The sequence below is a fragment of the Bicyclus anynana genome, chromosome 6 (assembly GCF_947172395.1).
Source record: "Bicyclus anynana chromosome 6, ilBicAnyn1.1, whole genome shotgun sequence".
NCBI lineage: Eukaryota > Metazoa > Arthropoda > Insecta > Lepidoptera > Nymphalidae > Bicyclus > Bicyclus anynana.
Window position 1 is genome coordinate 12,392,334 of NC_069088.1, and position 15,584 is coordinate 12,407,917.

General features: G+C 37.7%; 1 protein-coding gene across 2 annotated transcripts in view; it reads right to left on the reverse strand.

The window, feature by feature from the left end:
• Positions 1–510: 510 nt before the first annotated feature.
• Positions 511–15,584, reverse strand: part of LOC112056230 (neurogenic protein mastermind) — a 44,109-nt gene continuing 29,035 nt past the window's right edge. For both annotated transcript variants that reach the window (XM_024096618.2, XM_024096617.2), the window contains exons 4-9: positions 13,199–13,319; positions 8,027–8,149; positions 6,381–6,665; positions 5,540–5,663; positions 4,158–4,230; positions 511–3,307 (exon numbers count right to left, since the gene is read on the reverse strand). In XM_024096618.2, coding sequence (XP_023952386.1) covers positions 2,975–3,307; positions 4,158–4,230; positions 5,540–5,663; positions 6,381–6,665; positions 8,027–8,149; positions 13,199–13,319 — 1,059 coding nt within the window. In that variant the 3' untranslated portion in view covers positions 511–2,974. The remainder of the gene's footprint in view (positions 3,308–4,157; positions 4,231–5,539; positions 5,664–6,380; positions 6,666–8,026; positions 8,150–13,198; positions 13,320–15,584) is intronic.

The following is a 15,584-nucleotide window of genomic DNA, read 5'->3' on the forward strand; positions in this document are numbered from 1 at the left end:
ACATTGCAAAAAATTATAAATTTTTTCGACGCATATCCTTAATAGAAAACCGTCAAACAAGAAAATATAAAATTCAGTAATAGACCCCCTAGCTAGGAATTGGATTAGGATTTTCCGTCTTTTAAGCAAAATATACAGGGTGCTCGGGAGTATTTTCCATAACTTCAAGGAGTTGACGAGTCCACTTATAGGAGCCGAACTGCATAACTAATATTTTTTTTTTATGTTTTCATACAAAGTATTTCAAATGATTTCGACTATCCATGTAACACACGCCTTTATCTATCCTTGCATTTTAAAGTACGTAAAGCTTGGCTACGACATAATTATAAGGATGCGTATAAGACACATTTTAAGATCTATTTACATAAGAAATATTATTTATCCCGAAAATACGAATTTTCCTTGAACATTTAATTAATTTTCGGTAAAGAATATAAATGTTATGGAGAGTTATGGGAAATAACCCCAGCATATTTGAAATTGGATTGGAATTGGAAATAAACCCTGTATATTTACTCAGTACGAAAAAAAACTAATACAAATTTAAGATAAATAAATACGAATGTACCAAACTGGACGCTCTCTATAGAAAATAACTAAAAATAAGAGCAAGTATTTTCAGTTGTTTTCATGTAATTTTCTGTAAAGTGTTATCTCCTCATATTAAGTTTTCCACTTGTAACTTTACTATAATTTAAGTAAAAAAAGACTAATCGTTTATAACGTGTAGTAGGTAAGTTTAAAAAAAAATAAAAAGGCAATTTTTTTTCAATATGTAATATTATTTTCAAAAGAACATTCAAAAATTGGTCCTAAAGTTAAAACATTGTTAACAATGGCTCTGGAATGTGTCAATCATTTACAACTGGTCAATAGCTGTAACAGAGAGCTGGTTTTTTTTTTTACATTTATATTAAATTATGATTTTTCCACTTAAAACGGAATATTTAATACATATAATATACAATCTTTTTGTCAGCTATGCTTTCCGAATTTCAATAAATGATTTAACATATTTCACATTTGTGGTAAAATTATACATTGAAAATATATTATACATATATAATTGTACAATAATTTAATTCTCGTAACCTACTGACGGAACTTGTCAAATAATACCAACATCCAGAAAACTCCAGAATCCCAAAAAACCTCTTCTAAGTAATACATGAGATCCTTAACAATAACAATATTCTATTTATAATAATTGATTCTATATTAATCTACAGACCATTGAGACCGACATCACAGTATAATCTACTAATTACATCTTAGGTACAGGAATGATCTTAAAATAAACTTAACTGATAAAATGTACATTTGCACTATAAATAAAAATACATTGGGCCGTTTGCAGGCGGAGAACGAACCTCGCTGACAATAATCATCCTTACATTTAGCTTCAACATGCAGCAAAAGTTTTCGTGACGACAAAGGGAAATAGGCTATTTGCCTCTTTTGTAAACAGTGTTTAAACTGAATTATAGAAGTATCACAAGCTATATTTTATTTTGTCCCGTCAATAATAACCAGTAAAAAATTAATATAAATGAAAAAATATCTACGTAAAATTTTTGCCGCCGAAACACAACACATTAGTAAGTGACGTCATTCATAGAGATAACAGCGTGATTGGCGTTTGCGCCAATCTCATTTGTTTAGTTTTATTTTATTTAAGAATGATTATTATCAGCGAGATTGTAGTGGAGGTCCAGATACAAATAAATTAATACTTTGTAATGTCACATGGCAAAGTACAAACTCGATTATAAGAATATACGCTATAAACATGTATTGCCCCAATCATGATGTCATTCTATAAAATAAATTCATAAAAGTGTAAATAAAATCGTTGAAATGTCTTTTGTGCTATTCACTTATATTAATAACAATATCTGTAATAAATATACATAGTATATAAAAGCATCAGCAAATAATGAGAATCATGGTTCCCGCGCAAGGATAAATTAAGTTTTTCGGGAGCCATCAACTACTGCAGTACATAATCGTTAATACTCTATAAACAACCTTACTATACAATATATTTTACAAATGAACTATGCATGAACAATTATAAAAACTATAAACTTTACGAATTGGAATTCTTTAGAATAATTAATATAGTTCATATAAAACAATGCTTAGAAAATGTTTACAATTATCGGAAGATTCGCGGGGCGTTGCCGCCGCGTATTTCTGATGGAAAACTTTGGTCACATTATGTTACACCTTGGTCGCGAGCTACCTACATTAACTGGTATACGAATAATGGTACAATGATATGACTGCACGGCTCTCTGGGGCTGTCTGATTCTCAGTCCCTTCACAGTAACGTACGCGGTTGTCGTACGCGTACGCACCGCGGTCCGTGAGTTACGTACGAGTTTATCGTACACACATACATAATCCGTATAGCGTACGCATTGTCATTGTGTACACAAGACGTCTGCGTTGCGTACGCGTTTGTCGGATGCGTGCACGCAATGCGCCAGAAATGCGTACGCGTTTGTCGGATGCGTGCACGCAATACGCCAGAAATGCGTACGCGTTTGTCGGATGCTTGCATACACATACACAACGTCCATGTTGCGTACGCATTTATTCGACGTCTATGCAATATTTGCGTTGCATAGTCACGGCACAATATTTAAACGTGTCTACGCGTCTTCATTGCGCTTGTAAAGGAACTGTTTCGGGTCACACAAGTGTCCCAATTTCTCCTACAATATATATCGAATGAAACTAGAGTAAAACTACGTGTACAAAAGGGAAGAATAATATCAAGACCTCTCTAAATACGTTCCTTTCATTTGTTGAAGAGAAAAACGCTGAATGTCAAAGTATGCCATTGTATGGACATTGGACAGCCCTTATGGCTATGTTTTAATTTTAAAGCCGCCTTGTGGAGTCTTGGTCCAGTTACGGTCAAATATTTTCCTATGAAAGTACTTCATTACACATAAACATTAATTTATAGTATGTCATTCAAGAAGGAATTGTCTAGCGAGTTGAGCAACTCTTGCGCAGTGAGGTTGCTGGTGTCACTGGAAGGCATATTATCAAGGAAGTCGAGATTGAAGTCGGCGGTTTGGCCCGTGAAGGAAGACGCGGAGTGAAGCGAGAAGGGGTTGTTTCCGTTCTGAGTCTGCATGGGCCCGTTGCCGAGCATGTTCTGCGTCTGCATGGTGTTGGTCTGTGCGTGCATCGGCTGCTGGCTCGGCATGGTCTGCATGGGCCCGAGCCCGCCCATGCCGGACTGCTGCAAGCTCATACTCTGCGACTGGCTCATGTGAATGTTCGGCATCTAGAAAAAATATTTCATTTACTTATAGAATACCTCGCCTATGTAAATTTATTATTATATATTATATTAGAGTCGCATCGTAAATCAAAACTGTAAATCAACTTGCACTATAAGTGTGTGCCATTGAAAACAGAGATGATGATAAATAGTTTTAAAACAAAATAAAACTAACATGCTAACTAACAGAGTATCTGTAAAATAACCTTATATGGTTATATCATTAAACATTGTTACTGAAAACGATATTTCATATTATAGACATGTTGCCTACAAAATCACCGCAAAAAGTGAAATCCGAATTCAGCTACTGCACTGAGCGCACACAGGCACAATTTTGTGTTTTCCTATAACTACACATAACTCGACATTGTAGACAATATTTAGGTATTATTTGTTTAAATAACTTTCGTTTTTTAATAAGCGACTAAATGATATTAGACAATTATGGGTATTTGTCTGCCTCAGTTTTGATGTACTAGTGCCCTATCTCTAGTATAAATTATGGTTGGTTACCACAGCTTTTGAGTATATATTTTTTTGGAAGAAAATTGTCCCTGACCAAAATATAAGATTGTTGTTTACATTGGAACTTAAACATATACATACAAAGATACCAACTGTATCACACATATCCAAAAATGATTGCTTTAATGAGATTGTAAAAATATTGCTTTAATAGGGGCGGAGTTAAAAATAAACATTACATAAGAACTATTTTAATTACAATTTCAAAGCAATCGATAAACTTTACAATAACATTATTACTTATACATTTCCTCATCCCCGCGATAACGGCGAGTAAATCAATGAAGTAAAACGATAAACAAGTACGATAAAACATAATAATTACCTGTCCTTGCACGCTCATCATTTGGTTCTGTTGCATAATTAGATGCGACATTGACGACTGTTGATTCGATGCCCTGGAAGTAAACAGTACGATTAATGCGATTAATGAATGACTCGAGTTCATTTGTAGGGTCGCCATAATTTGTACATTTTGAGTTTCAATTTAAAACTAAGTCATTCTAAACTAACGGTCGCCTCGGTTTCACACGCGTAGTTCGAGTTTCTTTAGGAATACAGATGTTACTCACTGATTTTATATACAGAAAATATATAGGAATTAGTAGTGCAACGGGACTGTCTATGGACCTATGTGAATATCAATATGGTATTTTTTTAGAATTATATAGCAGTTGACACTTTGACCACCCCAAAATCTAATAAAAGTATTCGTATCGAAATAAACTTAAATTAAACCAAAAACAATACTAATTCATTATAACCATGTCATGAGGATGCAAACAGCGTAAATTTTAAATTTTCCCTGATGTTTTATTTGACCCCATGATAATAATAACTTTTACTGAGCGTCTCAATTTTTTCTCTGTCCACTGTGAGTGTCCCTGATTTTAACAGATGAGTGGGTGTACCTGATTTTTCCCTACTACTACTACTTCGATTTTCTTACTACTACTTTGAGCATCCCTGACATTTACTGACCACCCTCAGAGAGGGTGAGAGAGAGAGGGAGAGTCCCTAACTTTTGCATGTCCGCTGTGAGCGTCCCTAATTCTACCCTATCTGCTGTGAGTGTCCCTAACTTTTTTCGTCTTTCTGTAATATGGTCACCCTCGTAACTAATAGCGCGTTATGCTCGCGAGTCGTCAACAAGGTGAGCGCTGAGGTTAAAGAAGGGGAAACACAAGTTTTAATTAATCATTACATCACTGTTTGCATGTAAATTAAAACTACTGGTATATTAGGTACATTTTCTAACGTTCACATTGCGGAACTGTACATTTATTTGCTAATATTTACTGTAATTACATTAAACGTTGTCTGTTAATATGTTGTATCTATTCTCGTATTAGATAATCATATCAAGCTCTATAGAACACGTACGCAGGAAGCAATTTGAAATGTTGGCGCCACTACATTTAAAATTACTTTCTGTTTGTTTTAATTATTAATAATAATTTAAACATTTATTTTTTCAAAATAACTCTTTAAAAAGGTAGGTATCCATTTTCAATTTTCGAGAAACAGCTTTGCTCGTAATTTTAATGTGTAAAGACAGCCAAAATTCACGTTCTGTACCCATCGAATTTTGAAAAATTGTTTGCCAAAAAACCACTTGTTTCATGCATACAGTGTGCGGGTGCGATGGATCTGGCACCGCCACGTTGAATTCATGGAATGCTAAGATAAGTCTCAAAATGTAGTTACCTTTGTTGCTGATGCTGCAACAGTTGCTGCTGCTGCAACCGCGCCTGCTGCAGCTGCAGTTGCTGCTGTTGCGTCATGCCGCCGCTCACTCCACCCATTCCACCCATGCCGCCCATATTGAAACCTGATAACAAACACTCATATTTAAATTTTCTAATAAATATTTTTATTTATAATAATATTTGTCGATACACAATCCTCTTTCACATATCTGTCAACACACTTTGACTTTAGAAGTCACGCGCGAATCAAAATACGTTCTGAAGGCCCTGGTAAACAATTTCACTGGCAAGCAGTTAGTCTCAGAAGGGTCTACGTAGGTACTTTACTTTGATACTGGAGCATTCTTCAGAGTTATTGACTCTGCAATGTACAATAATTGTAAAGCTTTACAATTGAATATTTTAGAATAGATTTTTCACGGAAAATAGCAAAATTTATCAATTATTATTCTTTGTTCATTGCATTCAGCAGTTTCGACATTAATTTCGTGAAGTGTAAAAGACAGTCGACCAATGGCGACCTAGCGGAAAATATCGCTCTTTCTTTTGCGATACGGCACCCTTGGTCTACAATATGTCTGATGGTAAGCATCGACCGTGGCTAATAAATACCACCAAGACACCGTCAAGTCATCTAACGTTCCGGTAGGATGCCGCGTTGAAACCGTCAGTGGTAAGGTAATCTTGTCTTCCAAATCAGCCCGCTTCAATCACAGACTGTAACGTCAGGTAGGGTCGCAAACAAGGGCTTACCTACATGTTAGTGAATAAAAAAAACAATGTCTTCACGAAATATGTCGTCGCATAGACCTACTGATATCAATGTGTGGGCATTCTACCTTGGTGATGGTGCGGGAACTGCTGTCGCGCCGACTGCTGCTGTATAAGCACGTGCCGCCAGTCGGGCGCGTAGGGGCGCGCGTGCGGCGGGAAGGCGCGCGGGGGAGGGGCGGCGGCTCGCCTCGGGCCCGCGGCGCTGTTTGCGAACCGCGCCTTGTACTCGGGAGGCGGCGGCCGCATCTGCTGCTGCTGTTGCTGTTGCTGCTGCGCGCGCAGCATTTGCTGCTGTTGCTGCTGCAGCATCTTCGCTTGCTGCTCGCGCGATATTCCCGCCGCTGCTATTCCTGTAGATAACAAAATAAATCATTATTTTTTTTTCTTAACGACCTGTTAGCCTTTGACTGCGAGTGCTTCCATCTGATGTAAGTCGATATCTAAGGAAGAAAACACTATAAATTATTTTTATCGGCCTGTCTGTTTTTGCACGCATCTTCGGTATCACTCAATAGATTTCAAAGATAGATTAGACGAAGTCCAGAATTACACGCAACCATCTGTCAATACTATTAATAGTGTAGTAGAAATTCAATTAATATGTTTCATCAGTATTATGTTGAACTAAACATGCATTTAGTACATAGGTACTTAGTACATACCTACATGTTTAGTTTTACAGTGGGTAGGTATATATTACGATGTCGATAACATTCCATACTATCATCATTGCGAATAAAAATGGCCCACGTCAATAACTCACGTCATTAATTTACCTATTCTTAGTAACAGTGTCGATGAGAACAAAAAAACTATTCCCATAGAAAAAAACATCACGTTCAATAACACAGAACAAAGTGTAGGTACTAGGTAGGTACATCGCTACATCCCGTGTCCTGTATTAGGTATGCGGTAGGTAGATAAGTGTATGGATCGGTGGCAAAGCCCGTTGAATGTGCTCCGTCTGCATTATTAAACATAAACTCATCTACTTACATCGTCTGGCCAGCGCCAAGCTTTTATACTGTAGTACGTAGGTATCGGGTTTAGTATCTCATTTTCTAAATGTCGCTGCATTTATGTATGAACCATTTTGATAAGCAAGTAAGTAAAGAACAAAGAGCAAAAAGCCTGATGACGTAAAAAATATGTATCACCTAAGTCTGAAAAACTCAAAGTTAGCCCATGATCTATATGCCTGATCAAATAAAATTTCTACAAAACTGAAAGTTTGTTAGCCCATGATGTTACTTTTGGTAGGTGAGCCCTACCTACGATAGATAACCCTTAAAGTTAAATATTTAACGGTGTTTTTTGAATGGTTGTAGTCTGGTGACAAAGGACATGCACTGGGAGCATGGTAATGATTCCGCCAATGCGGAGCAACCGAAGCACAGGCACTGGGCTCTACCTAACTTTTGACGAAGCGTTCTATCATACTTTGATATTTACATTGAGGAAAAAATCCTGAACCGCCATAGTAAACCAGACACTTATACGCTTGGAGCCAAACAAGCTCCCTATGTAACATGGTGTTGCCTAAAAACGGCTCAGTATGTAGCACCATTACTAAGTATGCGGCAAATACTTTACGTCCACTGTATCTTAGACAAGTAGTAATTTGTAATCTCCCTGTGTTAGTAGCTTTTCAGTGTGTTTTTGTGAATTCTATTGTGTTATTAATCTCGATATTAAAAAAAAAGCAAATTACCAAGCGGTTGCTGCCCGGGTCCCTGCGCTGTCTGCTGCGCGGGGCCGGCGGGTCGCGCGCGCATCGACGGCGAGAAGTTCATGCTCTGGGACTGCGAGACAGAGTACGAGTCGCATCCGCTCCCTAGGGAACAAAACCTTCATTATCACGCTGATCTGAATTCACTGACATCAAAAATCATATTAGTTATCGACCTTGGTTATAAGGGCGATGTTCTCAGCCTTATAAGATACTAACAGACGCCGCGCGATTTCACCCGCGTGGTTTCCGTTCCCGGAGGAAAACAGTGATAAAATATAGCCTTTAGTTTATCTTCTCAACAGTGAAATACCTAATTATTATTCAAATGGGTTCAGTAGTTTCAGAGCAAACAAACAAAGACAATCAAATATTTCCTCTTTATAATACTGGTGTAGATGAAACTACGTTGCTTCAATGCAGATTTGATTGAATAAGAACAAGAACACCAAAAAAAAGAAAACTAAAATTAGCACGATAAAATTTGAAGCATTTGAGCATTAGCATCCGTTGAGCCGTGATAGCGTGATAGATAGACAGTGGATATGAATTTTGCCTCGTATTCTGGAGAGTGTGGGTTCGAATCCGGTCCGGTTAAATTTTTCTTCTTTCTTTCTTTCTTTCTTTCATTTTAAGAAATTAATTATCACGTGTCTCAAACGGAGAAGCACATAACTGAAAAGTTGGAGGTGCATGCCCCGGACCGGATTCAATCATATCATCTGAATCATCATCAAGCTATCATGGTACTTTATGGCCTGGATTTTAGAAGGTTGTGTTACGCCTCAGCCCCTGTAGCCAAGTGGCATGTCGATTCTCTTTCTACGATCGCAAACACTTCGAAAACTAGAAAAATGTATGGGAATGACAGATCTTGATCAGGTGACCTGTCGATAGCAAATGTCATTCCCATTAACCTTCCCGTTATTATCATTAACATCTGATAGTGATCCTTACTGATAAATTACACGCCTGCCAGCTCGCATTGGAACTCTCAGGTCTGACCCTGGTGTGTGATCCGTTCAAAAAATAACTTATGATGATGTTTCTATTAGTTTAACCGTAAATTGGTGACAGTTTAAATATTTTTTATATTTTTTAAAACAAATTAGATTCATAGTCAGTGCTAGATGTACGAGATATTCATTTGCATCTGCAGCGTCGTCTCAGTAAATATTATGGATCATTCGTTCGGACTTATAAACACATTCCTCGGACACAGTAAAACAAATAAACATCGATAAAGATGATGAGTAGTCGTATCATTACCTTCGCTGTAAATGGAACGTGATGTGCGCATGAGACGACACCACGCCTGTACTATATCTAAGTATATAAAGTGTGTCCCTATTTTCCTTGGCCAAGCCATAACTTAGTGATTTCATTCATCTTGACATGTTTTCTAAAACTTTGCCGAATCTTGCGGAACAAGTAATTAAAAAAAATACGCAATAATTCCAAATTTCAAAATAGTTAAAACTATATGAACAATGAACATGGACAGACTCCGTGGCGCAGTGGTGTGCGAAGACAGAGGTCCTGGGTTCGATCCACGGATGCGCCGATTGAGGTTTTCTTAATTGGTCCAGGTCTGCTTGGTGGGTCGACGGCAAAAGAGGTACCGCCTAGCGATTTAACGTTCCGGTACGATGTCGTGTAGAAACCGAAAGGGGTGTGGATTTTCATCCTACTCGTAACAAGTTAGCCCGCTTCCATCTTAGATTGCATCATAGGGTAAGATTGTAGTAACTTGTAGAGAATAAAAATAAATATGAATATGCGAGAGACTGCGATAGCTTTTTGCCATACGAAGTCAGCCTTTGCTTCTAACCGTAGGTAAGTAGATACCTTACCCAATTAATTTTAACTGTGGTGGCCTTGAAAAATAACAAGATTCAAAGGGTGCTAACGGCCTGCAGCGCTAACGACGTGATATCCGATAAAAGTGATGGTGTGTTGGCGGCGATCTGCATGACCATGCACATTGACCATCGCGATTCGCGACAAACACACGATCAGTTTTATCGGATGTCAAGGTTTAAACTCGATATCCCCTCGTGTAAGGAGGTCGGGCACTGAAGTGACCTATTAAAAAATAAGCAGAATGACGATGTATCTGCATGGTAATAAAACGACAGCTATTCTCTGTATTTTTTTGCCTTATTCCTTTTTTAAAGACGACTAAAACCAAAATCTTTTCTGACAGCTAAGACCAAATGCTATTCCGACAGTTAAGACCGTAAGACGATATTGATACAATATTAATGAGGAACGATTGTGAAGCACTATGAAACGAGGTGAGTGATGTAACCGAACAATGTTAAATTTCGTGCTGTGACTTAGTCACGTAACAAGGCACTTGAGATTGTTATACATATGTACGTAGCCAGTTTGTAGCGCAACAGTCTGACATAGAGATCTAGTTTAGCCGGTGACCTATCTGCACTCAGACCAGTTACCATAGGACCTGCCTCGCTGGACGTTACCTCTCTGTCGAAAGTATATGATCACGATCTAACGTGTTTATACAAACTGCATCTATAGAATCGATGTTTCATTGTGTTGTTACACAAATTACGTGTGTGTGTTACGATTTAAATTTATAGTTGTGTGTATTGTAAGAACACAAGATATATTTGTGGGTGTTGAATATTTTCGATATGTGAGTTTGTCCCTTAATTAACAACAATTTTGTTGGTGAATTTGAGCGCGATACAAGGTAAGGTCTGAGTATGTGTGACTATAGTAACGCAATAAAAACGGGAGTTCCAAACTTAAATATCTAGATTAAAAACTTACAATTCCTGTTATAACCTTAACCTGGGTTATTCGCAAAATTAGGAGCTTACAGCCATTGAAAGCCACCAACATTGGTTTACATTTAATGGGTTTTCCATAGAAGATATGCAATTAAATGTTTTTTTTATCTCTCTCCGTGTAGACTAAGAGTCCGCAACATCCTTGAAAACTGCTACCTTTCAAAGCTCCTACGTTCCAAACTCCATACGGTCATATCTACTTGGTTACTTTTGTACTTCCGAGTTACGAAAACTAAAGGTAGGAGTATATAAGCAGACAAACTTGCAGCCGTCTTAAAATAAGGTATGTCGGGTTGTCGCAAGTTATTTTTTGATTTAAATGTATCAAGAATGTATAACTAAAAATTTTAATTAATACACCCGGCACATCTTTCCTCAATCTAAAACGATAGTCTTTGCAGTACCTAATAACATTTTCAAACAACAAAAAAAAAAAGAAACATTTAGTAATATCTGTATAGTTGTGTCGGACTGCGCTCGATGAGTCTACACTTTACATGTACACATATCACAACTGAACGGTGGCAACAAAAAGAAGCAAAATCAGTTATAAAGTGAACGCAATAAAGACTTCAATCTATGTCATCCCCGAAGCGCGCTTGGCGCATTCTCATTTCTCGCAGATCGTCAACCTCGGAGCGCCCTCCCCCCGGCCACAGATCAACCGTAGTCCGTACGGCTACTGCAGTTACAAAACCACCCGGCTTATGGCGACAACATAAGGTGCATTTTCACCCACATTACTGGCGACACTTAGAACAGGCTAGCAGGAACACCCATACCCCTTGGTGCATTGTACTGAGCGTGTGTTATGAAAAATAAACTAAGCACGCAACGTTATGTTGTTACTCGAACCTATATCGGTATATGTAGTATCAATAAAAGTATAAATATCGAGTTCTATTCATTGCGATACTTGTTTTAGAATTACCATACCGGGCAAGGCAGCCTTTATTTTCACCAGTCATGATACTATCTACTACTTAAAATGTAACTTATTGTTCAACACTATTGAACACTATATGCCTACCTACCTACCTACGACATATTTTTCTATAACATGGAAAGTTTTTTTAAATATTATAGTTTTATGTAACTTAGAGCCTCTTTCACGCGAATCGATCGCAGATGTCCTGGTCTAATGTAAAACTGACTATATTAGTTATATTATTATTACTATTGTGGCTAAGCTAAGATGTTAAGTTGGATTCCAATCTAACAAACTGAAAAGCCTTATCAATTATGCTTCTAACATTACCATGACAGAGCATCAAACAGCCTAGTTTTAATCAGTTGTGACGTATAAAGATAAGCATAAGTTAAAATTAAATAAAAACGCGAAAAACAATAAGTATGGCAAGAATGTAACACCGAAAATAGCTATCGGCAAACGGAACGACCGGAAACTGAGTAAATTCCAGGTAGATACGACGACTTCGATGCGATTAAAACGAACTTAAAAATATTAACCGATCCACCGCGCAATTATCAGTATGAAACTTCTAAAGTGGATAAACTGAAAAGATTTTATTTATAAATTAGCTATAGTTGTACCTATTACATAATATTAATTAACGATAAATAACGGCACAACAGAAGCGCATATGTATTGAACACAATACTCTTACGTAGGCACCAATAAAGCATGATATGGATCATAATTGATGAGCAATCAATGACTACTGATTACAACGTAAATTAATTAAAAAACCAACAATATTATTGAAATTCTTAATTAATTCACTACCTATCCAGAATCTGGATTAAGGATGTCACACATAAGAATGTTTTACATACTGCACTTGGTACCCGGGCTCGGATATTAATCGAACGTTAATCATACGATTTTGTGTCGGACAGGTATGAATAGTTAGGGCCTGACAACCGACAAGTGTAAACCGGTTCTCACTCCCTCCGTCGATGATCCTTTTCTTATTTCCTCTATAGTAGGTTTTTTAGTGGACTCAAAGGTGATTACAAAATTAAGAAAAACTAATGTCGAACAAAGGTTATGGTTCACAACACTTGTCAGGACAACTTAATTGACAAAACAAACTGTAACCAAAATAAGACCCTAGAATAGCAGAGAATGACCTTGAGTGAAGTCACGTACTTGTGAACGATGTGAGTAGGGTTAAAGGCGCCTTTGACAGATATCTAACACTCCCCTTTTCCACTCAAGTCACTCTTCCCGCCTATCCCAAGTAACCCATAAAGAATTACTCAACAAGAGATGTGGACGGCTCGAACGCCACGAGCACACTGAAGCGGTCCGTACCGCAAGTTGCATCGCGTCGATAACAGGTTTATAGTTGGTCGATCTTGGTTCTCTTACCCTGGTGATGCTGCGGCGAGGGCGTCCCCTGGTGCTGGAAGCTGGCGTACATGCCCTGCTGCGCGGCGGCAGACACGTGGCCCGCGTTGCCGCTCACCTGCATGTGTTGTGCTGCTGACACCTGCCAGACAATGACGTACATTTATTATTACAAGTATTTATAAAGCAAATAATCATCATCAGCCTATCAGGGCCAGGCCTATGACTTTTAGGAGAGAATTTCTCACAACTCGCTGCTCCAATTATCTTTTTATTAATCTATACTATCCATACCTACTAATATTATAAAGAAGAGTTTGTTTAATTGAACGAGCTAATCTCAGAAACTACTGGTCCGATTACGGGAATAAGGGGATAAAATATAACCTACATGTTACTCGATTAGAACATAAGAATAACGAACATACTGTTACGGTATGCATCACGGGAAGTATCTACTTTAGTTTTATATTTAGAATCCAGGTATTAGTCAATGATTCATTCTAATTCTAAGTATTAGCTTAATCTTGAAGTTCGCCTCGTCATCCACTCGACTGGAAGATGTCCATATTTTAATTGTACTTACACATCTATTGTAATTAAGGCAAATGCTTAGCAACTTTAAACTTATACACCATCATTCATTATTAACAACCCACATTTGGACCACTGTTGAGTACGAGTCTCTTCTCAGAATGACAAGAGTTAGGCCTTAGTCCACCAAGCTGGCCCAATGCAGCAGACTTCTCATACGGTTTCCTCACGATGTATTTCCTTCACCGTTTGATACACGTGATATTTAATTTCTTAAAATGCACGTAACTGAAAAATTGGAGGTGCATGCCTCGGAACGGATTCGAATCTACGCCATAACATACTGGGCTATCACGTCTCATATATTGGTTATACACCATAGTTTGGTATAATAAGATAATAAGACGATATTAATTATGTTCCGATTCACAAAATTAAGATGTTATGGTAATTGAGTTAAACTTTTCTTTAGAAGGCGTCTTTATTTGTTCAGCCGCTTATTAACACTCAATAAACAGTATTAAGAACATTTTTATAACCGTGTCAACGGCAACATTCATATCTATAGCGGAACCTGTTCTTGCGGATATCTATTCAGGTAATTGGAATGATATCAATCTATTCTATTAAAATGGCATAGAATTATGATCTCTCAGAGGCGCTAATCTGTAACGATGTTTCTCGACAATGGGAGTCTCTAATTCATCTCTTTCATCAATAAGACAATCCGACACACGGTGAAAATACGAGGATAAAATATAGTGTGACATTCACAAATAACGTGCCTTTCTAGTGGTAAAAGATTATCAAAATCGGTTTAGTAGATCCAGAAATTACCCCCTACAATATCACAAACAAGTACCTCTTCGTAATATATAGATATCGATATCGTAGATAGAGAGAGATAGAAAGGAATTCGAATATTACACTGTCAAGTTATTAATTTATTTTTGCAAGATCAATGTTTGTTTGTTTAATATCTAAAACTCCTAAACGGAATTTCTTAATTACACCATAGTTGGTAGGACACGCGATATCATCAGCATAGATCCCATTCCCATGGGAATATCGAGAATCTGTTTGCCAGCAGTAACCAGATTCTAGACTAGTTCCAGACAAGTTAGACTGTTAGATTATCTCCATGCCAATTATGTAATAACTAGCGGCCGCCCGCGACTTCGTCCGCCTTTAGACCTCCTTAATCCGGCCCCGTCGCAAAATTCGTTCTTAGCGGATGTTCTACTATCTATAAACCACTTCCCTGACAAATTTCATCTTTGTACGTAAAGCGGTTTTCGAGATTTCGTGATGAACGATGAATGACCTTTCGCATTTATGTATAGGTATTAAGATTCATGTCCGTTCATCTGCTCTAAAGTTAAAAATTATGTAACGATAGTCTGGCAAGTTCGTTGATAACACTCCCATGATATGCGGGCGACGGGCGGAAAGACTACGCAGGTGTGAAATCGTGCGGGGAAGTGACGTGCATCAGTCGTGGGTTTTTCATTCATCGCTACACGTCCCCCTCCCCGCGCGCGTTGTTCCCAAGCTATAACTCGATTTTATTATAAGTATACATACTTACCTATATTGAGTAAATAGTATCAACAGTTTAATTGCATGAATCAGTAAAAAATATAATTGGAGCTCGTCTATTTGCAAGTTTAATTCTGAATCTCCCATGACAAATGACTATTAAATCTAAGCTTAAACATATCGGTATTCTTCGATTATAAATTATCCCATATGTGAGGAAATTATCGTTTAGTTTAAACTCTCCGAAATCGTCGCATTTAGCGAGGCACGAAATGTCTTCACGGGTGACAGCTGCCACTATAAAGACATGGGCGTGAGTCCAAACGCGCCGGTA